The 24,856-nt window shown below is 36.9% G+C and overlaps 1 protein-coding gene and 1 long non-coding RNA gene across 2 annotated transcripts in view; one reads left to right on the top strand and one right to left on the bottom strand.

The window, feature by feature from the left end:
- Positions 1–1,958: 1,958 nt before the first annotated feature.
- LOC141339272 (uncharacterized) lies at positions 1,959–4,914 on the bottom strand. Its single transcript, XR_012355918.1, has 3 exons — positions 4,798–4,914; positions 2,502–2,602; positions 1,959–2,302 (listed from the first exon to the last, which is right to left on the bottom strand). It is a non-coding gene; the product is annotated as an uncharacterized lncRNA (long non-coding RNA).
- Positions 4,915–21,287: 16,373 nt separating this feature from the next.
- Positions 21,288–24,856, top strand: part of LOC141338547 (cytosolic 5'-nucleotidase 3-like) — a 31,797-nt gene continuing 28,228 nt past the window's right edge. The window contains exons 1-2 of the mRNA XM_073844123.1: positions 21,288–21,421; positions 21,909–22,007. Of these exons, the coding sequence (XP_073700224.1) occupies positions 21,419–21,421; positions 21,909–22,007 (102 nt within the window). The 5' untranslated portion in view covers positions 21,288–21,418. The remainder of the gene's footprint in view (positions 21,422–21,908; positions 22,008–24,856) is intronic.

Genomic DNA, 24,856 nt, shown 5'->3' with positions numbered 1-24,856 from the left:
TGAGTGACCTGTTCTGTTTCAAGTTTAATTTTCATTGAAAACATTTGGTTGAATTTGAAGAAAGCAGTGGCAAAGTGAAAACCAAAGATTATCAGTGATCTCAAAGGTTTTTCAGGCGAGGAATGGGTCAAGATTGCAGTGGAGAGGTGACAGAAGCTTCAAAGCACTTACAGGCAGCGTTTATTGGTGGTTTTAAAGAATAAAAGATTCTGCACAAAATTGGACTTTTAGGGGCTGAATAATTTTGAACATGAACATGTGGAGCCAATTTGATTTTTTGATTTTTTTTTATTAATCAGCTTCCATTTTCAGAATGACTCAAATGTGTATTTAACATTCACACTTTCGATTGCAACTGTATATATTAAAATACAGAAACAAAATAGTTTTAAAAAGTAAAGATTCTGAAAATATTGAAGAAGATCCCATAATAATTTAATATAGATTTACAGTAGTAACAGCAAATAATATTTTGTTATATGATGTAATGAATATGTTTTAAATATGATTTCATTCTAAACATGGTGATTATCTCTACTTAAATATCTGCTTACTTAAATCTACAACATTTTAAAATCCAGTAAGCACAGAATCAAGTTTGCACTGCTGCCCTTGATCGTGTCAAGTATCAGACAAATTCACATGCACTTTGAAACAGATGTTTTAGAGAGTGTGATGCAAAGTTTTTTCTGCCATCTAGTGATTTAAAGGAAACTAATATGGTGCCTTTTATCTTGGGGTGCCTTTATCCCGTCTTACGCTATACCATGAACTTTTGATGTGATCATGATCATTTATGGGGTTTTTTTTGTTTTGTTTTGTTTTTGTTTTTTTATGTAAGATGTGGTTCTACAATACATACATTTACTTACGTTTTCACAGGCACTAACACGTACAATACTGATGTATTTACAGCATCTAAACATACAAAAAAAAAAATTTCAGCATTTTAATGTACAATACTGACATGTTGATGTCATACCTAAAGATTAATCCTTATGAATATTGAAATTGCGGTATTAATTTTATTATTGTATTCAGTTATCACTAATGGCTTTATGTTTTCCATTGCATGATTAAATTGCTTAATTGTTTATTTAAATAACATTTTGTTCTGTGTGATTTCTACTGCCACTTGTTTCGAAGAATAGGCCTAATACATGATGTTCAGCAAGACACTTTGAACCCTTAAATTGAATAACATTACTGCAATCGTTTAACCATTATTTATCATGTAATATTTACTTTGTTTCCCATGGGACACAAAGTGTGTTTTTCTCCGACATGCTGTGACTGAACATAAAACCATAAAATACACCAAAAGAAGCCAATGCAAGCCTTCATTCGGCAATCATCTCTATCCTGACCCAGCGAGCAAAAAGTGGTCTAGAACACGTCTATAAGACGTAATTTATAGACATCCAGAAGACGTCTTCACAGGAGCCAGAATGAAAGTTTTTTATACGTCTTTTCTGGACATTGTATAGACGTAAATTAAAGACGTGCTACAGATGTAACCCAGCAAGCAATTTTGCGTTTAAAAGATGTCTATTAGCCGTTCAAACACAGCCCTGACGTCTAGGCTAAAACAAGGCAAACCGTGGGCTGTCAGTGAAAATTTAATAGAGGTCTAACCATAGCCCAAAAATAGACTAGACATCAGTTAGACCACTATTGAACGCCAACATGTATACGTCTAATAGACAGTGAATATGGGTCTAGGCTAAAACAAGACTGAATTTGGGCTGTCAGTGAAAATTTAATAGACGTCTAAACAAAGCCCAAAAATAGACTAGTCATCAAATAGACAGCTAATAAATGCCTACATATATACATCTAATAGACAACAAAATGGCAATCCATCCAAACAAATTAAATATACAGTTTTTATTAATAAAAATATATTTAAACAATTTTAAGACAATACAAAATGATATTTTTTAATGCAGAATAAAATATTATAAATACAATACACTTAAATATAAATTTTATGACAAAAATATGGATTTTTAACAATAAAATGAAACTATAAAAGTGATTGTTTTTAGTAACTCATAAATATTTAAAATAAATAAATCTATTGCAAAACAAGAGCATGCTGCCACACATAACATTAAAACATTACAGATAAATGACAACATAAAAAAAAGAACCACCCATTTATTGGTTTACTTATTTTAACAAAAGAACCATCAATGAACTTTGATGTTGAATAATTACTGGTTTTAATTCTTGTTTAAAATGCATTCCTACTGCATTCCTCAAGTCTCTGTTGCTCGCAGGAAGTTGGTCATCACAGCATCTGCCAAATAAGAAAAGAATTGCATAAGGAAAGCTTTTTTGACACTGTTTTATTTTAATTACACTAATTGTAACAGGGAGTCTTTCTCTTTTGCTTGGATACTAAAAACAAAAAACGAGATATATATTTTGTATCACCATTCTGTGTGTAAAAATAGAAAGAAGCTCTCTGTTAAATGTTGTGTGCTGTATATACATACCTGTAATGACCGAGAACAGTGCAGTCTTTTAGAATGCCTCCTTCTGCAGCGGACCATCCCCCTTCATGTTGAATTTGGGCATGAGGGAATTTTTTAAAACCCTAAAATATAATACAGATTGAGGTGGTTAACAATTGTAGATTTCTAAGTGACGTATACGCGTGATAGATCACATGCGGCCTAGGTGAACATTCTCAGGACAGTACAATGTTCCGGTGGATCAGAGGTAAATAATAATATAAATACAGTTCAGTTTTTTGCTCAGACCAATAGTTTTATGTCTTAAAGGGATAGTTCACCCAAAAAGGAAAATGTGATGTTTATCAGCTTACCCCCAGGGCATCCAAGATGTAGGTGACTTTGTTTGCAGTCTGTCAGTCATATAATGGCAGTGGATGGGCACCAAACCTTTAAAGTATTAAAAAAAAAAAAAAATGCACAGACAAATCCAAATTACACCCTGCGGCTCTTGATGATAGATTGATGTCCTAAGAGATGAAACGATTGTTTTTTATGAGAAACTGAGCCGTATTTATATCATTTTTTATCATCCGGCTCGTTACGTGTACATGCTCTGGAGTAGTATATGCAAAACGCCGGAAACGATCTGTCGCATGTGTACGACATGAGAGATTGTGAGTATAGCGGCTATTGAAAATGGTAATTACTTGTGCTTATCCTGATTGTTCAAACCAATTTAAAGCTAAAAATTACCTTTGCTTGTGCAAACTCTCCGGGACTGTTGACTGTTCACCGATTTCCCCTAACAGCGTTTGCAAATACTATGCCAGAGCACGTACACATGTAACGAGCCGGATGATGAGCTTGCTCTCAGGACAGATAGACATTGCTGTGTATCAAAGGTAAAAAAAATTATAAATACTGTTCAGTTTATTGCAAAAAAACAATCATTTCATGTAGGGCTGAACGATATGGACAAAATTTCATATCTAGATTTTCATGGCAGATATCTCGATATCGATACAATACGATATGATATATGATATATGTTCGACGCATTATCAGTTGTCACGCAAACTTGTTGGTCCTCCTTCAAGTTCCAGTCTGCTAACGCACCTCTCATCTCCTCCACTATATTATCCCCGGTGTGCTCCGCGGGGAAGAATGATGTCTGCAGACAGCGGGTCTTGAGTTCGAAGTTTGTTGTGATAAAATGGACTGTTAAACTTACGTATGGTTCAGTTGTCCGGCTCGTCCACAGGTCCGTGGTTGTGGCGAAATGATCGATTTCACGGAGCTCGGATTCAACACTCATTTTACACTCAGTATAAAGTTTCGGAATGGCCACTTGATTAAAAAGTGTTCGGGGTGGTATTTTATTATGCTTGTCCAGCATCCGAACCATTTTTTTAAAGCCTTCTTTTGAGACTGTGTACACAGGTACCATGTTTTTTGCAATGTGGTATGTTATAGCGTCTGTAATTTCTTGGTGTCTGGTGGACGTCGACTCGTACGGCGTAACGCTACTGAACGCGTCAGCAATCAAACTTTGCTTTGACTTATTTTGGGATGACTGAGAAGTCCCCGGTGTTTCTCTCATTGTCATGCACTCTCCGCTGTCTCTGTAGTGTGTGCGCGCTGTCTTCGTAAAACTGATGTTCGTTGTGTGACTGCCAGAGTTGTATGCAGGGCGGGGCGAGCGCGGAGAGGGGAAATCTATATCGTCTATATCGTTGCTTTTTTCGATAGTAATATCTTGAAAGTTCATATCTAGATATAGATACGATAACGATATATCGTTCAGCCCTAATTTCATGTCTTAGGACATCAGTGTATGGTCACAAGCCACAGGGTGTAATTTTGGATTTGTTTGTGCGTGTTTTTTTTTTTTTTTTTTTAAAGGTTTGGTGCCCATCCACTGTTATTATATGGCTGACAGACCACAATGGTTTGAGTTAAAAAAAACTTTGAGTTCTACTGAAGAAACAAAGTCACCTACATCTTGGATGCCCTGTGGGTAAGCAGATAAACATCAAACTTTCATTTTTGGTGAACTATCCCTTTAAGCTCTCAATGTATCGTCATGAGCTGTAGGGTTTAATTTGGTTTTGTTTGTGTATGTTTTTTTTACTCGTAAAGATTTGGTAACCACTGACTGACCTTAAAAGAGCATCTCTTCAAATTTATATACCTACTGGTTCAAAATAATGTAAAAGTTAAAGTTAATACATTTTCAACCTGTATTTGACCTAGAATTTACTGAAAGCTTCGAATATTAAACAGGAAATAAATTGGAAACAATTAGAAGCAGCAGCAACTATACATTTGTGCTTACAGTGCAGACAGTCACTCGTGCATTCTAGACATCCTCTGTACTCCTCCGTCCCTTGTCCCAAGTTTGAGAGATCCTCATCAGCTTCTTGCCAATCAGTGCAGCCTTCTTAAGAACCTCTGCAAAACAAATTTGTTTAAATATACTGAATATGCAAGATCACATTACAAATAGCACTTTTGTGCTTGACTGAATTAGGGTAATGCTTAAAATGAAAATGAAAATAATTTTGTCAGAAAGATGACATAAAATAAGGAAACTGCCCTCACCTACAGAAAGGAAAACAGCAGAGTAAAAAACAAGCTCTACAGATTCTATTCCAATAGAGAGCTTTTCTAGAATGTGTGTAGTAAATGTTAAAAAAAAAATACTTACACATGTTAAAACAACATATTAAAGAAGAACAACTATTACTCAGGATAATACTAAAAATAATAATTATAATTATTTTAAATTGCCATAGATTGGCAATGAACATTGGAGTGTCATTGGAGGGGCATTAGGGAAATTAATAGAGAAATACTCTTTATTCATTCAAACAAATCTATTTTAATTTTTTATTGATAAAGTCAATTTATGAAGCATGAATATGCAATGTGTTTTAAATGACCACTTCAATTATTGATATGAGTTAACCATTCATAAAATAATAATAATAACAATAATAACGGGTTTTTTTTTTCAATACTTTGTCACAATTAGGCAGATTCTTGCATTTAGATTCTGTCCATGGATGGAATGGACCAACAAAATAATGTTTAAAGTATTTTTAATAATATGATCATGATCCCTCCATTTTATTATTATTGATATTATGAATGCTGATGTGCATTTAAAATAGTAAACATCAATTCATAAATTTCCAGTGTGGATCTACTTAAGCTTCACAGTTTTAATAACATAAGTTAGAGCTGATAAAAAACAAAGGGTAATTACCCTGATAGGTTAGAGCTGTTAAACTAAAATGCTAAAACTAAATAAACTGAGATTGAACTAATATATAATAATACTAATACTACTACTACTACTAATAACAATAAAATAATAAATAAAATAACATGCAATTGTAGGTTCTGGCAAATTCATTTTTAGAGTCAATTCAGGATTTAAGTCATCACACTTAATTCAGAATCCTAACTGCACACTGTATTAAGTAAATTTAAATAGTACTTTTTAAAAGTAAATTAAAAAGTAAATTTTATTAAATTACATCAAATCAAAACTCCTCACATATTGCAAATAGTTAATAAATCCATACCAAAGTTATAGTGGAGTGTAGCAGACACAGAAGAGCCCTCCACCATATTGTAGTAATCAGCTGAATCCTCAGTCAGTCTGGGGTGGGCTGATAAGTCCTTAAAAATAAAGATTTCACTTTTAAAATTCTTTTAAACTCTTAGACAAAATGTTTTTAATTTGGACCAACATTTGCCACTATAAATCATTCAGATTAACAGTCAGCTTTGAGACTGTTAGTTATTATATAATTAAAAATGTAAGAACATGCCTAACTCATGGCAATCCAAAAAGAAAAATGTAAATCCCTAAAAAAAGACACTGGATTCACAACAATAGTCTCTTTTTATAAATGTATCATAACAAGGTAAACACAATTGTAGCTTAAAAATTAGTGGACCCAAATCAAACCAAAACTTCTAATAATTTTACCTGCAGCTGCATTTATCCAGTTATGACCCATCTGAGGCTCATGAAGGACTTTCTCATATTATTTTTTCTAGTGAAATAAATAAAGGACAGATGATGGTAGCATGTCCTCCGTCTTTATGTTACCTCAGATGAAGAAAGACAAAATAATAAAAAAGTTACTCATATTGATAATCAGTGGGGCAAATGTGTTACAAATGTATTTTTGATTATGAGAAGAACCATTTAACCTTTTTACTAAATATTTTAATCCCATGTAAGATTTTGAATCAAAGATTAAAAATTTAAAATAATGTTATTGGTAGCAGTTTGTGTTTTTATAGTTAGATTCCTGTGTTTCCGAGCTTTAATAGCACTTTCATCACTTGCCGTTATTATAGCAATATCAGGTGCTACAAATTCGTGCTAATATGCTAATCGCGATTAGCATCTAACATCTTTGATGAAGCAGCACACACACAGATGCAAGCCGTAGTGCGAGCTGTTACCTCATCATGCGTAACTTACACAGACAGAACATAAAGCTAGAAAGACTGAAAAATGTTCTCTTACCTGATATCAGCAATCACCTCACAGATCCAGTCCGGTCTTCCTCTGTGTTCACATTCCAGCTTTTGTTCTCAGCATGTCACAACGCGAGTTAATTCAAAATAAAAAAATGTAACAGTCACTTATTCAAATAACCAGGGACATATCGCGTAATCTTGCTGAGCAGAAGCACACACATCACCAACTCAAACTAACGTATTTTCAAACTTGACCAGTAAAGGCGCGCACAGTTGTCATTGGCCAGTTACTTGTCAGATGGCAGTCAGCTTAACCAATCATGATCCCTCCAGCAAGGTTATACAACCAGCGCGGTAATGGCAAAGATAACGACTTTTTTTTTTAAAGAAATGTGTGTGTTTAGTGTTATTTGTAGGCTGTATTTTTTGATTAGTTGTTCAAAAAGTGTTTTCAATGTATGAAATAAAAATGCAGCTGTAGCCATGCACAAAATTGTAGGTCCACTAAATCAAAACAAAAATATTGATACGTGATACGTGATATCAACATGTTTTGTATGTCCACAGTCGTCACTTGCTCAGTCGGGAGCAGCGAGCGACCAACGGCTATAGTCTTTGGACTTTGCTGTAAGCAGCAAAACCCGCCCTGATGCACTGCTTCCAAATTCAAATGTTGCTGCTTCAAGAAACGTCAGGTTTTACGACAGATTGCGTCATGCTGTGTTTCTGGTGAGGTGTGTTGACGTCACTTCCTGTTTGTTGTAGCGCATGTCTTGAGTTGAAGCCATAGATATATATACATAGATACCGCATTGGACCGCTCCAAGCACGTAGATGCGTCCGCCATATTGGAACGGTCCACTTGACGTCATTCACCATACTGTAGGTTCGCAGACCAACGGCTGTGCAGGACTGTGGCTTTTCGAATTTTCAGTGATTACTATGAGATCTATGGGTGAATGACGTCAAGTAGACCGCAGTGAAATGGCGGATGGCTTACGTATAACGGCCCATAGAAACAGTCGCTAATGAGGCATCTATGTATATATATCTATGGTTGAAGCTCCGTCGAGTTAAACTATTATTTTCTATTTTTAAATCTAAAAACAATTCTATACACCATCATTTTTGTTTTTCATAACATGTGAATGTAACGGAGGCCAGCTACTAGGTGCTGTGCAGGTAAACCTCGCTCCCCGATCTCAAGAGACGCACTAGCGACTGACGCTAGGGGTTGCAGCCTTTAGCCTCCTTGTTAGTGCGTCCGCCTCCCGTGCCGGAGACCCGGGTTCGAGACCTGCTCGGCGCGGGTGCGGTTGGACCTGGGTGTGAGGGGTTACATGAATACACCCCCTGTTGTGTTTTACAGCAAAAACAATCGAAACGCCTTGTTATCATTAGTTTTTATTTGCTTTCCCGAGCCTGCTACTAAGTTAGCTTATAGCCCGTTTAGCACTTGCCAGCGTGGTTGCGGCTAATCTTGCATACATTGATTATTCTCTATTCACATGCTGCACTCGAATCTGCCCGGGTAAGTATACAGCGCGATACTAACACCCTCATCACCTCTACTCCGTGTGATTCTCTGCACAGGTTCGGCGCACCCAGGACGCGATCCTCCCAGATGTCGTTCACTCGGGCGAGAACATCTCCCCCTCCGCCGCCTCCGATCTTCGAGATCTCCACCCAGAACCGCTTCGCTCCCCTCTGCGAGACGGAGCGCGACGCTGTGATCATCGGAGACTCCATCGTCCGGTACGTTCGTGCTAACTTAGCTAACGGTAAAGTGCACACTCGCTGTTTTCCTGGTGCTCACATTCTTGATGTTTCTTCACAGATACCTGCCATCCTGAATGACGACGTGAGCGTCGGCGCGATCGTCCTGCACGCGGGGGTGAACGACGTCAGGCTGCAGCAGACGGAGGTCTTGAAGAGGGATTTCGGGAGCCTGATCGAGACGGTACGCAGCACATCGCCCGTGATGAAGATCATTGTGTCAGGACCGCTTCCCACGTATCAACGTGGACACGAAAGGTTCAGTAGACTTTTTGCTCTAAATGAATGGTTGTTGTCATGGTGTAAAGAACAGAAACTGCTCTTTGTTAATAATTGGAATCTTTTCTGGGAGCGCCCTAGGCTTTTCCGCGCTGATGGCCTGCACCCCAGCAGAGTCGGAGCAGAACTCCTGTCGGACAACATCTCCAGGACGCTGCGCTCCATTTGACTAGTAAGCAATTCTTCATATAGTTGCGACGATGGCTTTTGTTCTGCACATTTAAACGATAGTACTCTTGTTGTCCAATCTATAAAGACTGTGTCTGTTCCTCGAATAGTAAGGTCAAAACAAAAATTTAATGCAGGATCTAGAAAAAATCTAATCATGATTAAACCAGAAAAATGCACAATAAATGAACAAAAACAATTTTTAAAGCTTGGGCTCCTAAACATTAGATCACTCGCACCCAAAGCACTTATTGTAAATGAAATGATCACGGATAATAGCTTTAATGTACTCTGCTTAACTGAAACCTGGCTAAAACCAAACGACTATATTGGTCTGAATGAGTCTACTCCACCAAACTACTGTTATAAGCTTGAGCCTCGTCAGATTGGTCGTGGCGGTGGTGTTGCAACAATTTATAGTGATATTTTCAATGTTACTCAGAAAACAGGGTACAGGTTTAATTCATTTGAAGTACTTCTACTCAATGTTACTCTGTCAGATATGCAAAAGAAATCTCTCCTATCTCTTGCTCTGGCTACTGTGTAAAGACCTCCAGGGCCGTATACAGATTTCCTAAAAGAATTTGCAGATTTCCTCTCAGACCTATTGGTAAATTTTGATAAAGCGTTAATTGCTGGGGATTTTAACATTCATGTTGATAATACAAATGATGCGTTAGGACTTGCGTTTACTGACCTGATAAACTCCTTTGGAGTCAAGCAAAACGTCACCGGACCCACTCATCGTTTTAATCATACACTAGATCTAATTATATCGCACGGACTTGATCCTACTGATATAGATATCGTACCTCAAAGCGATGATGTTACTGATCATTTCCTTGTATCGTGCATGCTGCGTATCACTGATGTTAACTATATAGCTCCGTGCTATCGTCTGGGCAGAACTATTGTTCCTGCTACCAAAGATAGATTCGCAAATAACCTGCCTGATTTATCTCAGCTGCTCTGTGTACCCATAAATACAAATGAACTAGACAAAATGACTAGTAACATGCACACTATCTTCTCTAATACACTAGAAGCTGTTGCCCCCATCAAGCTAAAAAAGGTTAGAGAAAAACGTACTGCGCCATGGTACAACAGTAATACCCATTCTCTCAGAAAAGAAACTCGTAATCTTGAGCGTAAATGGAGAAAAACTAACTTAGAGGTTTTTAGAATTGCATGGAAAAACAGTATGTCCAGCTATAGACGGGCTTTAAAAGCTGCTAGAGCCGAATACATCCACCAACTCATAGAAAAAAAAAAAACAATCCAAGGTTTTTATTTAGCACAGTGGCTAGATTAACAAATAACCAAACGCCACCCGACCTAAATATTCCTGCACAGTTTAATAGTAACGACTTTATGAACTTCTTTACTGATAAAATAGACAACATCAGAAATACAATAACAAATATAGATACTACAGCAACCGATACTTCAGCATTATTCATTACACCCGAAGAAAAACTGCAGTGCTTTACAACTATAGAACAGGAAGAATTAAATAAACTTATTGTCGCAACTAAACCAACAACATGCCTATTAGAGCCTGTACCCACTAAATTACTAAAAGAGTTGTTACCTGTAGCAGAAGTACCGCTTCTTAATATTGTTAACTCATCGTTATCTTTAGGTCATGTCCCAAAACCATTCAAACTAGCGGTTATTAAGTCTCTTATTAAAAAAACACAGCTAGACCCTAGTGAATTGGCAAATTACAGACCCATTTCTAATCTTCCATTTATGTCTAAAATTAGGGCTGCACGATTTGGAGAAAAAATCTAATTGCGATTTTTCTGATCAAAATTGCGATTTGCGATTTAAAATGCGATTTACTATTTCATAAAAGAGCTACAGGTTTGATATGGTGGTTTTAACAGAACCAAAGAAAGACCAAGCATAATCAAAGTATGCTACACTGTTCTACTGTTTATTTAAAACCTCTTAAACATTGTTGCCTTTTTTAAAATAAAGTTGTCAGTTATCATGACAAATTAAGAAAATAACTACAGCATCTTAAATAAAATTAAATTAACAATTAAAATTATATAATAAAATATTATTAAAATCTTAAACTTTTAGGAATCCAAACACACTGTAAACAATTTTACATCAGTAAAACACTGATGATAACCTACATTAAGAGACACTTTGTTGGGAAGTTGAGCCGCTGCTCCCGCTCATCTTTTCCAAATGGCGTTAACGTTATTTGCTCAGTACATGCAGTAGAGACCTGCACTCCTACGGGAGTATATAGCGGGACCCGACGCAACCGACTGCGGCGCGGGACAAAACTTGATGGACGAGTGCGGCTGTTCGGGACGCGGGAAAATAAAATGATTCGCGGGATCCCCGCAAAATAGAAATATCTAAAAAGCAAAATATTGTTATTCATCTATTGCACAAAAGCAGCAAGAACAACTAGTATACAACTTACAGCTATTATCAGTAAGCACAAGGATAGGCAGTCAGGTGTTTAAGTTAGAATCCACTCACTGCTCAAACATTCTTGCACAGTGCTGAATATTGCGTGCTCGCGAATTAAAACACACGAAGTGTAGACATTGTGAAAGATTCATTGTGCATAATATTCATTGTGTTAGAGCTTTATGAGATCGCAAATGAACTGAGATGTCAACTTTAGCTTTGTCTGCTTGCTCTGGAGACACACAGTAGCTCATGATTGCTCTTAATTCTGTTAAGAATAACAGTGGTTTGTGAATGTTGATGCTTAGCCTATATAACAAATATTTTATCGGGGACGTTTATGCTGGGGTTTTGTGAAACTTACGAGATGTTACAAAACTGTTTCATGTAAATTCAATTGATGTACTGAAAAAAAACTATATAGGTTACTTTTATGCGGGCAGGAGCGGGACAAAACATGAATGTCGAGGTAGGAACGGACCGAGATAAACATATTTCTGCGGAGGCGGGACTGAAAAATACGTCCCGTGCATGTCTCTACATGCAGTGTTAAAATGCCCCCTATTGGTTAAACTCTGCATCAAACGTAATATAAGCATGAAGACGTAATATGCACTTGAAGTGACCTGTCAAAAACGACTTATATGCTTGTTACCACATTTGATAATAAATCGAAATAATCGCAGCTCTTGCGATTTGAAAATCGCACCCTTTCAAATCGCGATTTCGGTTTAAAAATGATTAATCGTGCAGCCCTATCTAAAATTCTATAAAAAGTTGTGTCTGCTCAATTGTGCTCCTTCTTGCAAAATAATAATCTCTTTGAAGAATTTCAGTCAGGTTTCAGGCCCCATCATAGCACAGAAACTGCACTTGTAAAAATCACAAATGACTTGCTACTTGCGTCAGATCAAGGCTGTGTCTCATTGCTAGTTTTACTTGACCTTAGTGCTGCGTTCGACACTATAGATCATGACATACTCATAGATCGATTACAAAACTATACAGGTATTCAAGGGCAGGCTTTAAGATGGTTCAGATCATACCTGTCCGATCGCTATCACTTTGTTTATTTAAATGGGGAGTCATCGCAGCTAACACCAGTAAAGTATGGAGTGCCACAAGGATCTGTCCTAGGTCCTCTATTATTTTCAATTTACATGTTACCCCTCGGTAATATTATTAGGAAATATGGGATTAGTTTCCATTGTTATGCTGATGACACTCAACTATATATTTCAACAAGACCAGATGAAACTTCTAACTTAGCAAAGTTAACAGAGTGTGTTAAAAATGTGAAAGACTGGATGACCAATAATTTTCTACTGTTAAATTCAGATAAGACTGAGATATTACTTATTGGACCAAAAAACAGTACACAGAATCTCTTAAACTGCAACTTGCAACTAGATGGATGTACTGTTATTTCCTCTACAGTCAAAAATCTGGGTGTTATATTAGACAGCAACCTGTCTTTTGAAAATCATATTTCCTATGTTACAAAAACAGCATTCTTCCATCTTAGAAACATTGCTAAGCTACGGAACATGTTACCTGTTTCTGATGCAGAAAAGTTAGTTCATGCATTCATGACGTCTAGACTGGACTATTGTAATGCACTACTAGGTGGTTGTCCTGCTTCTTCAATAAACAAGCTACATGTAGTCAAAAATGCAGCTGCTAGAGTCCTTACCAGATCAAGAAAATATGATCATATTACCCCAATTTTACAGTCTCTGCACTGGCTACCTATTAGGTTCCGTATCACTTACAAAATATTACTTCTTACCTATAAGGCCCTTAATTGTTTAGCTCCTGCATACCTAACTAGTCTCCTACTACGCTACAATCCCTCACGCTCCCTAAGGTCGCAAAACTCTGGACTTTTAGTAGTACCTAGGATAGCAAAGTCCACTAAAGGAGGGAGAGCATTTTCTCATTTGGCTCCCAAACTCTGGAATAGCCTTCCTGCTAACGTTCGGGGTTCAGACACACTCTCTATGTTTAAATCTAGATTAAAGACTCACCTCTTTAGCCAAGCATTCACATAATGTATCTCATAACGTTGTAATTTCAGTTACATCTGATCAAATGCACATTAATATTCTTCAGCTTGGGCTAAACCATCATTTTTGTTTGGTCGGAAGTTGGAACAGCAGCTACGCTAATTATTTCTTTGTTTCTCTGTCTCTGCCACGGGATTTCCATCCCGTGGTAACTAGGATTTACACAAGATTCAGCCTGGATTCAGAAGAAGAGATGATGCCAACCCCTCAGAGGACCGCAGATGATGCCAGCCTTGAAACAACATACAGCACTACATAATTTTCCTACAAGTTGATTACAGCACATAACCATTGCAATTAGTGTTCATCATCTGTTTGATTACACAGTTACTGATTTTAACATTTATATCATATGTACATCGACTTAACATACAGTATTCTCCACTAATAAGCTACTAAATATATTGTAGTAGCCTAAAACTTTTGTACAGCTGCTCTGCAACGATTTGTATTGTGAAAAGCGCTATACAAATAAACTTGAATTGAAAAACTTGAATTGAACAAGTTTAAAAATAAACACATAACAAAAGGGTGTTGACTTCAGAAGGGGGCAAGGGCAAAAATATCAAACATAACAAAACTACCTGTTTTATAAATCAACTACATAAGCTTTAAAGAAAAGAAAAGAAAATACAGCAGATTAAACTCACAGAAGAAGTCAAAGAAGCAGAAGTCGAAGAAAAGGTCAAAGAGGCAGAAGTCATAAAAGAAGTCAAAGAAGTAGAAGTCAAAGAAAAGGTCAAAGAGGCAGAAGCCATAGAAGAAGTCAAAGAAATAGAAGTAGAGGGAAAAGTCGAAGAAGCAGAAGCCATAGAAGAAGTCAAAGAAGTAGAAGTGGAAGAAAAAAGTCAAAGAGGTAGAAATCAAAGAAAAAGTCGAAGAAGCTGAAATTGAAGAAAACGTCGAAGAGGCAGAAGTCGAAGAAAAAGTCGAAGAAAAAGTTGAAGAAGCAGAAGCCTTAGAGGAAGTCAAAGAAAAAAGTCAAAGAAGTAGAAGTAGAAGAAAAAATCGAAGAAGTAGAAGTCAAAGAAAAAGTCGAAGTGGCAGAAGCCATAGAAGAAGTTGAAAAAAAGGTGGAAGAGGCAAAAGTCATTGAAAAAGTCAAAGAAGCAGAAGTCTAAAAGACCAAAGCCCAAAAATTTTAAGAGGCAGAAGCTATAAAAGAATTTGAAAAAGTAGAAGCCGAAGTAAAAAAAAAAAAAAAAAAAAAAAGTAGAAAAATCAGAAGCTATAGAAGTCGAAAAAGTAGAAGTGGAAGAAAAAAGTCAAAGAGGTAAAAATTGAAGAAAAAGTTGAAGTAGAAAGTCGAAGAAAATTTTGAAGAGGCAGAAGCTACAAAAGAAGTCAAAAAAGAAGAAGCTCAAGTCAAAAAAAAAAAAAGTAGAAGAATCAGAAGCCATAGAAGAAGTCGAAGAAGTAGAAGCTATGAAAGACATAGAACAAAAAGTTGAAGAAATAGAATTAAAAAAAGTAGAAGTTGAAGAAAAAATTGAAGAGGCAAAAGCCATAAATGTCAAAGAAGTAAAAATCGAAAAAAAAAAAAAAAGTTAAAAGAGTCAAAGAGGCAGAAGTCATCGAAGAAAAAAACTAAGAGGCAGAAGCCATAGATGAAGTTGAAAAAAGTCTTAGAAAAAGTCAAAGAAGTAGAAGTCGAAGAAAAAAGTCAAAGAAGTAGAAGTCGCTGAAAAATCTAGTCAGAAACCATAGAATAAAAACCTAGGCAGAAACTATAGAAGAAGTTGAAGAAATAGAAGTCGAAGAAAAAGTGGAAGAGGCAGAATCCATGGAACTGGTCAAAGAAAAAAATAGAAGAAGTAGAGATACAAGCCATGGAAGAAGTCAAAGAAGTAGTACATTTAAATTGATTCATTTAGCAAATGCTTATATTCAAAGCGACTTACAATTGGGAATACAACAAGTGATTCATAAAGAGGCAGATCAACATAGGAAGTACTCAAAAATACCATTTATCAGGCGTTGTTAGTTGAGTACAGGCTAGAAAGGGAAGATCAAGAAAGAGGGGAGAACAAATGTTTTTTTATTATTATTATTGAGTCAAATAGTGTTGAAAGCAGTCGCTTGAAAACTGTTAAGGAGTCTGCATTCCGGATAGGGGTGGGAAGATCATTCCACCAGGCAGGAACAGTGAACGAGAATGTTCTGGAAAGTGATTTCATGACTCTCTGTGGTAATACAATGAGGCGTCTTTCACTAGAGGACCTCAGACTTCTGGAGGGATTGTAGATTCGAAGTAGTGAATGGAGGTAAGCAGGTGATGAGCCGGTGGCTGTCCTATATGCCAGCATCAGTGTCTTGAATTTGATGCGAGCCGTAACCGGTAGCCAGTGCAGGGATATGAAGAGAGGTGTGACATGGGCCTTTTTGGGCTCATTGAAGACCAGCCGTGCAAGTAGTAGTCAAAGAAAACATTGAAGAAAAAGTCGAAGAGGCAGAAGTCATGGAAGATGTTGAACAAAAAGTTTAGGAAGTAGAATTCAAAGAAAATGTCAAAGAAAAAAATTGAAGAAGCAGAAGATATAAAAGAAGACAAAGTAGCAGAAGCCGAAGTAGAAAAAAACATTAGAAGAGGCAGAAGTCATAGAAGAGGTTGCCGAAAAGGTAGAAGTCGAAGAAAAAGTTGAAGAGGCAAAAGTCATAGAAGTCGAAGAAGTAGAATTAAAAAAAAGTCAAAGAAGTAGAAGTAGAAGAAGCAGAAGCCATGATACAAATCAAAGGAAAAGCCGAAGTAGTAGAGGTAGAAACCATGGAAGAAGACAAAGAAGTACTATTCAAAGAAAAGCCTAGTCAGAAACCACAGAAGAAGTTGACTAGAAATCGACGAAAAAGTTGAAGAAGCAGAAGCCATGGAAGACGATGAAGAAGTTGAAGTCAGAGAAAAAGAGACAGGAGCCATAGAAGAAGACAAAACAGAAGTTGAAGAAAAAGTGAAAGTAAAAGAGGCAAAAGGCATAGAAGAAGTCGAAGAAGTAGAAGTTGAAAAGGCAGAAGCTATAGAAGTCGTCGAAAAAGTCGAAGAGGCAGAAGCCATAGAAGAAGTCAAAGAAAATGTCGAAGAAGTAGAAGCTGAAGAAATAGTCGAAGAGGCTGAAGCCATAGAAGTCATTGAAGAAGTAGAAGTTGAAGAGGCAGAAGCAATAGAAGAAGTCGAAGAAGTAAAAGGAGAATCAAAAGTTGAAGGAGAAATCGAAGTAGAAGTTGAGGAAAAACCTACTCAGATACCATAGAAAAAGTTGAAGAAGTAGAAATTGAAGAAAAAGTCAAAGAGGCATAAGCCATAGAAGAAGTCAAAGAAGTAGAAGTCGAAGAAAAGGTTGAAGAGACAGAAGCCTCTTCAACCTTTCGAAGAAGTCAAAGTGGAAGAAGTAAAAATCAAAGAGGCAGATGCCATTGAAGAAGTCAAAGAAGTAAGTCTTGAAGAAAAAATTCAAAGAAGCAGAAATCAGGAAAAAGTCGAAGAAGTAGAAGTCGAAGAAAAAGTCGAAGAGGCAGAAGCCATAGAAGAATTCAAAGAAGTAGAAGTCTGAAAAAAAAGTCGAAGTCCAAGAAAAAGTCGAAGAAGCAGAAGCCATAGAAGTCAAAGAAGTAGAAGTTGAAGAAAAAAGTCAGAGGTAGAAGTCGAAGAAAAAGTCGAAGTGGCAGAAGCCATAGAAGAAGTTGATAAGTAGAAGTAAAAAAAAAAAATCCAGAAGTAGAAGCCAAAGAAAAAATTTAAAAGAAAAAGTTGCAGAAAAAGTCAAAGAGGCAGAAGCCATAGAATAAGTCGAAGAAGTGGATGTTGAAGAAAAAGTCGAAGAGGCAGAAGGATACAGATACAGATTAGATCTGGTGGCTACAGTGACCTCGGAATAAGAAAGAAACAGACTAATATTAATGTAGATGCAAAAGTTCAATGTTGACACAAAGTTAGATGACTCATCTGGTTTTCGTGGTCATGCGTTGATGTCCGTCTGTGATGAGGTCTTCACCGATGATCTGTCTCTGGGGATCATCTATATGACATTGTCTGCTGCTGACTTTCAGGGCTGTAGAGGTTATCTCTGGGTGTTAATGGGTACGGATGTTATGAAGAAGAGAACAGGATCCAATTGCAAAAGATGTTGGGTTTATTTAGAAACAGTCTTGTACTTAACAGGAGCAAAAATAGCTTGCAGACAACTCAGGGGTAAAGTCTCTTGAAACAGGAACGCAGGCAATTCGCAGAATATGCAGATAAGTTTAACAGTCTCTTCAAACAGTAACGTAGGTACTTGCAGAGTATGCAGGAAAACTAGACAGTCTCTTCAAACAGGAACGTAGGTTACTTAGCAGCGTATGCTGATAAACTCATACAGTCTCTTTAAACAGGAAAAGGATAAACTCAGAAAAGGCGTTCCTCCGTGGCTTCACAGCCCTCTTGTATTCACAACCGTAGCTGGGGAGTAGCGGAGAGCAGAATTGCCGGCTAGAGGACCCCGGGCTCCTTTCTTCCCGTACCGAGCGGCAGCACAGCGTTGAACCCGACAGCGGGAGTGAGCAGACAGCAGGGTAACTGGACACAGGGTAGGAGAGCAGGTTAATAGCAGGAGAGATATAGCTGACCTGGACCAGGCAGTTCTGACAGGACTAGGACACGACAGGGTGTTTAGTTGGAGAAGGTTCTGAAGGTTGTTCACAGCATCTGAATCGAGCAAAATAATCCGACAAAAGGCAAGAGAACAGAGGACATTAAATAGCAAACGAGCCTGATAGGGGGAACAGGTGGAAAGGATCAGTGAGATACCAAATGAGAAGCAGCTGCGGAGGGGAAGAAGAGAGAGAAAGAGAGGTAGTGACCAGCAGAGGGCGGAAAAGGGAAAGAAAAGCCCGAGAAAGCAGAATCAGAACCAGACTCATAACAACGGACTGGATCCAGGGGACTGCAGTGACTGTCTGTTCTGAATACATGATCTAGTGGCTACGGTGACCTCGGAATAAGAAAGAAAGATACTAATATTAGCGTAGATGCCATTCTTCTTCTGATGCAACGAGTACATCAGGTGTTAGGGGAAGTGTTCCCGGTTCCGGTTGACCTAATTTATGCAGCCTAACAATCCTTTAACGGATTTGGATTATAGAAATGTGTTAAGTGTAGGCCAGGTTAAAGAGATGGGTCTTTAATCTAGATTTAAACTGACAGAGTGTGTCTGCCTCCCGAACAGTGTTAGGCAGATTGCTCCAGAGTTTGGGTGCTAAATAAGAAAATGATCTGCCACCCGCAGTTGATTCCAATAGGGTCTGGCTGCAGACCTGCACTCTCATTTACCCAAACTTCCTCTGTAAGTGACGTCACTTGCAGTCGACACCTGCACTCTACGGTACCTGCTATGTCACTTGCAATCGACACAAAAAAAAAAAAACGAAAATAAGTTTCCAGTCGTTCGTTCGCGTTGGCAAAGACGCTGTATTGAAGCTGTTAAATGGTTTAAAGTACCCGTTGCCAATAAAGACGCAGTAATAATGCTGTTAAATGGTTTAAAGTACTTTAGTAGTATAACCAGACAGAAACTTTGCCCCTAGTTATTATTTGCTGCTTGTTTATCATATGATTATAATGTTGTACTTTCATTCAAGTAGGCTACAACTACATAACATTAACAAAAAATTAAGCAGATGCAATTTTTAATTTTGTATTGTAAGCATGTTACAAAGAGACAGACTATTTACTATTATTTGGAAAAATAATATTAACAATTAAAAAAAACTATTAACAATTTAATTATTGGATAAACTAGCAATAGTTTTATAAAAATAGTTTAATATAAAAATTAGTAAAAGCTTAAAACACTTCCATAACAAATAAAAACAGAACAGAAAGAATGCAAAGAGGCAAATTTATGTATTTTCGTTTATTTCTGCAAAGAAGCACATCATGCATTTTCTTCCGTTTCAGTTTGACAGAATACTTTCAGATTCATAACATGAACTACATGTTCAAGGAACAAATTCATGTCCTTAATCTAAGTAAAGATAAAGCTGAAAGGTTCAAGAGCAACAATTCTGTCCTCTGAAAATTCAGCCTTCTGCAATTTGTCCATGGCCTCATCAACATCTTCATCCTCCATCCTCCTAGTCATCATTTTAACATTTTTTTCATTTGTTACACTTGACTGTGTCATTCAGTCTCAAGCATTAAGGATAGAAAGCGGGGCATTTTGCACATCGCCAGTCTCAGCAATGCAGGTGGAAATGGCAGAGATGCCATTAAAATTTAGGACACTTAAGCTAAAGATGACATATTGGAATTCTGTAAGGGGGCATGGAGACACCCATCCAGTCAAAGAAGTACTCCAAAAGTGTTGGGAACATGAGCACACTAAGTACAGGAGTTTTGGGTGGAATGCAGATATGGAGGCCAAGGAAATAGGAATTGATTGTATAAAAACAAGCCCAACTGTAGTAATACCTGTTATACCTCCTTGGTTGTTTCAAATGCCGTTAGTAGATCTACAGTTGCATAGTAAAATCAATGATAAGAATAGGTGTATGACTAAAGAGGAAATAGTAGATCAATATTTGCAACAAAAATATTTCAATTGTACTCAAATATATACAGATGGGTCAAAAAATCCAGATAACGGGTACACAGGAGCAGCGATATACATTCCATATTTCAAATTTTGTTAAGAGGTTAAGTAATAATGTATCCGTATTTACAACAGAAATGATGGCAATTTTAATGGCAATGCAGTGGGTGGAGGAAATTCAGCCCATAAGTGTGGTTGTATGTTCAGACTCATATTCAGCCTTACACAGTTTAAAAAGTGGGTCTTCTGCATCAAGACAGGATATTCTGTATGAAATTTTGCTGAATATATGTAGAATCAATCAAATGGGAGTAAGTGTAGAATTCGTATGGATCCCTGCCCATGTAGGGATAGAAGGGAATGAGGAGGTGGATAAGTTGGCCAAAACCGCATTGAGAAAAGAGGAGGTTGAAATAGAAATTCCATTATGCAAATCAGAAATAAAAAGTATTATTAAAGCTGCAGTTATAAGATTATGGCAAGAGGACTGGAATAAAGAGTCAAAAGGAAGACACCTATTTAACATCCAATCAAAAGTGGGGAAAGAAAGGAGGGCATATGGAAACAGAAAAGAAGACACAGTAATAACTAGGCTACGTATAGGACACTCCAAACTTAACTGTTCCATGTTTATTATAGGGAAAAGTGATTCAGAGTGCTGCAGTCATTGTGGAAGAACAGAAACAGTTGAGCATGTGTTATTACACTGTGAAGCATACAGAAGAGAGAGAAATCAGCTTGTTGGAAAACTAAGAGACCTGGAAATGAATGTCATCTCAGTCAAAGATATATTCCAGAATGCACAGAAACAGTCAAAGGTATATGTTTTTCTTTTAAAATTTTTGAAAGATACAGGTTTAATTAACAGGATATAATCATTATTATTTATTATTTATTTATTTATTTATTTATTTTATTTATTTATTTATTTATTTTTCTCCCATTTAATTTGTAAGCAATCTTCCTTCCGCTCGTTGAGGTTTCACACTCCAACCCAGTAGGTGGCGGAAATGCACCATAAGCTGGTTTGCCACCCGCCATTAAACCTAAAGAAGAAGAGAGCAGCTCGGACACATAAAATATCTAATGTTGTTTAGTCATTTTAAGATTGAGTTTTAACATTACACTTTTTAAAATTATAATCAAGATCATTTCGTGTCTTAACATGGTGAGTTATTACATCATTACTGACACAATTACAGTTTGTACTTTTTTATTATCAGTCGCGAGCATTTGACGCTGTATTATTTACAACCAATATCAGCTCAGACACTAATGCACTAATAATTTAAAATAATGCTGTCGTGCTGTTTGCTGTTTGCATGTATTCACTAATGCCTTCCTCAAGATAACACCACAAAGTTACGAGTATGGGACCACCTGAAGTGTTTCACAGATTCATTGTTGAAAACGAAACCTGCTAATTTATTTTATCGACTCTACTGTAAACTTTTTTTCAGAATCAGAATGAGCTTTATTGCCAGGTATGTTTACACATACTAGGAATTTGTTGTAGTGACAGAAGCTCCACAGTGCTACAGAATGACAGTGACATAACGACACAGATTATAAAAAGAACAATATACAAGACAGACAGTGTGCCAAAAACTTGAGAGTTCGACCTTCACAGCTAGTTTAATGTTCTTCCTCCTCAGATTCCTGTGTTATCAAAAAGCTCAGTGAGCATGAGGGACCCCAAGAGTGTGGAAAAGATATTGACGTCAATGAGAAATGCTGGACATAGCACACTACAGGTATGTATCTCAAGCCTGTTTTAGCACTTTTCATTCACACCTCAGATTTGAGAAAAAAAAAAAAGGGTATTTAAAGCAGCAGAAAATTGGGAATGTGAAGGGTGGGAAAACCAAAACACAAACCTACAACACATATTATTCAGTATAATGTATATTAAAATGTGAGTTTCAGGACTGGACTGGGGCTAAAATTTAAACAAATCCAGTCCATCCAGCCCAAGAGTACACCTGCATGCTTTGTCATTGTACTTAAAGGAGTAGTTTACTTTCAGAATTTTTTACAGATAATGTACTCAGCCCCTTGTCATCCAAGATGTTCATGTCTTTCTTTCTTAAGTTAAAAGGAAATTTTTTTTGAGTAAAACATTTTACGATTTCTCTTCATTTCTGTCGGGGGACTTCTATGGTGCCCCCGAGTTTGAACTTCCAAAATGCAGCTTCAAAGGGCTCTAAATGATCCCAGCTGAGGAAGAAGGGTCTTACCTAGCAAAACGATGGGTTATTTTCTAAAGAAAAATTAAAATTTATATGCTTTTTAACCTCAAATGCTCGTCTTGTCTAGCTCGGCAAGACGAGCATTTGAGATTTAAAAGTTTATAAGTATATGTTTTTAGAAAATAATCGATCGTTTCGCTAGATAAAACCCTTCTTCCTCAGCTGGGATCATTTAGAGCCCTTTGAAGCTGCATTTAAATAAATTTCGGAAGTTCAAACTCGGGGGCACCATAGAAGTCCACTATATGGAGAGAAATCCTGAAATGTTTTCCTCAAAAAACACCATTTCTTGATGACTGAAGAAAGAAAGACATGAACATCTTGGATGACAAGGGGGTGAGTACATTATCTGTACATTTTTGTTCTGAAAGTGAACTACTCCTTTAAGTAGATTCTTTCTGGTATCAGTACTTTACTTCACTATTTGTTTTTCTGACTACTTTTTACTTTCACTCCTTACATTTTTACACATATCTGCACTTTCTACTTCTAACAATTCAAACCAGGCTCGTTGCTTTGTTTAATCTGCATTTGAAATATCACCATTCGATAACAAATCTCTAAAGCATGAATGACTTGGCTTGTACGTGAGCAATCAATACAAGTAACTTGAGAGTGGAGTGGAAGTGCCTGGTGGATCAGTTCAGGACTTAAAGTGCAGGTCTGTTTCATCTGTAAATAGGTAATGGTAGTTTCGTCTTGGCTACCTTATAAGCATTAAACTGCTAGCAACTCTTAGCAGTAGCAGCCCGTAGATTAATAATACTGTAATCTAAACTAAACTAAATTAATATCATCTCTTAAAATACTGTATGCTAAAGTTACTGTAGTAATTTAGTAAACAAATGTTACAAGACATTGTTTTATGATGCGTTTAGAGCAGGCTAGGGCAGATAACAACACAACCTTTATAAAAATGAAAACCAAAACCCATGGCTACTTTAGTTTAACCACAGTAACCACAAATTAATGATGGTTTTGCTACACTAACCATAGTCTAATCATGGAATTTGTCTTGAAACAGATTGTAATCAATTCTCTATACTTTTACTGTAATAAACCATGGATAATTTTGGTAACAGAAAACTATGACTCATGATAATGCAATAACATGTTTAGTATTAGGATTTTTCTCTAAAGATATATTCATGATGTAATTAGCGTAACTGCACAAAGTGCAAATAGCCCGCCTTGTTGACAGACACCGTTTACACTAACTCAGCCCACCAATGTGTGATGGGACTAGTCAACCCTACAAAAGATGGCTGTCAATTGTCAGTTCCAGTGGTGTAGAGGATAGGGATGTAACGGTATTGTAAATACCGTCGTACCGCAATAGCAAATTTTTTCGATACTACCGTGGTCGCATGACTCGATAAAACCATAGTTCTTCTAAGAAAAGTTTGCTCAGGCGAATGAAGCGAACGGGAGGTAGCGGGAACTACATTTCCCATCAGCCCAGGTGTGGCCGTCATCCTTTGCGGTCTGTTGCCCGCCCCCCTTGAACGTCATGTTCATTTTATTTTCGATATAGCGCCAGATCACAATAGAAGTCATTTAAGGTTATCTTTCCTATAGAACAGGGCTATACATTGTTCTTTTATTAAACAAACTAAATTGCCTTATGTTATTTATCTTATTTACACGAAGGCATGTCATTTCTGTCTCTACACTGTCACGCGTTTACAATGTCTCCTCCGCGAAAACACGGACTGGATCGCGGACTCCATTCATAAAAACCGAATTAACTAACGTTATAGCGCGAAATGCCACGGAATTTGTCGATTATTGGATTAATAAATCAAAAGTTGGTCTGTCACTTAATTCAAATCGAGATATGGACTAGTGTCTGTGAAAACTGAAATGGAGAAAGACCGTTTTAATATGAATACTGCATGTTCCGTTTGCCTCTGTCTGTATAAATGGAGAAGACACGTTTTTTTTTTTTTTTTTTTTTACAACACTCATACTGAAGCACACGTGACGCTCCCGCTAATTTTTGGCCTTTGCATCTCACATGAACAGATAACTCAGTCTCCAAAGCTGCTGTGAGTGTCACTTTTACCGTTTCATTTGAGAAAACTAGCATCATATCATACTACGGTATACACACAGAAACTTCACAGCAACCTGTCAAAATAAAAGTACGGTTTAACATGTAACAGAACAATATTAGTCTTGTATTACTTTTGTACAGTATAATGTAGGTGTGTATATATTCCTATTTAAATAATTTACATAAAACAATATATATGATAAAAAATAAATATTACAACAAGATTAACCACTTAATTGTAGAACAAAAATACTACAATTATTATTTAAACGTTTTAAACTGAATATAATTTTTCTTC

The sequence above is a fragment of the Garra rufa genome, chromosome 7 (assembly GCF_049309525.1).
Source record: "Garra rufa chromosome 7, GarRuf1.0, whole genome shotgun sequence".
In the NCBI taxonomy this organism is placed as follows: Eukaryota; Metazoa; Chordata; class Actinopteri; order Cypriniformes; family Cyprinidae; genus Garra; species Garra rufa.
Note: the sequence above shows the minus strand (reverse complement) of the source record. Positions and strands in the feature narration are given on the sequence as shown.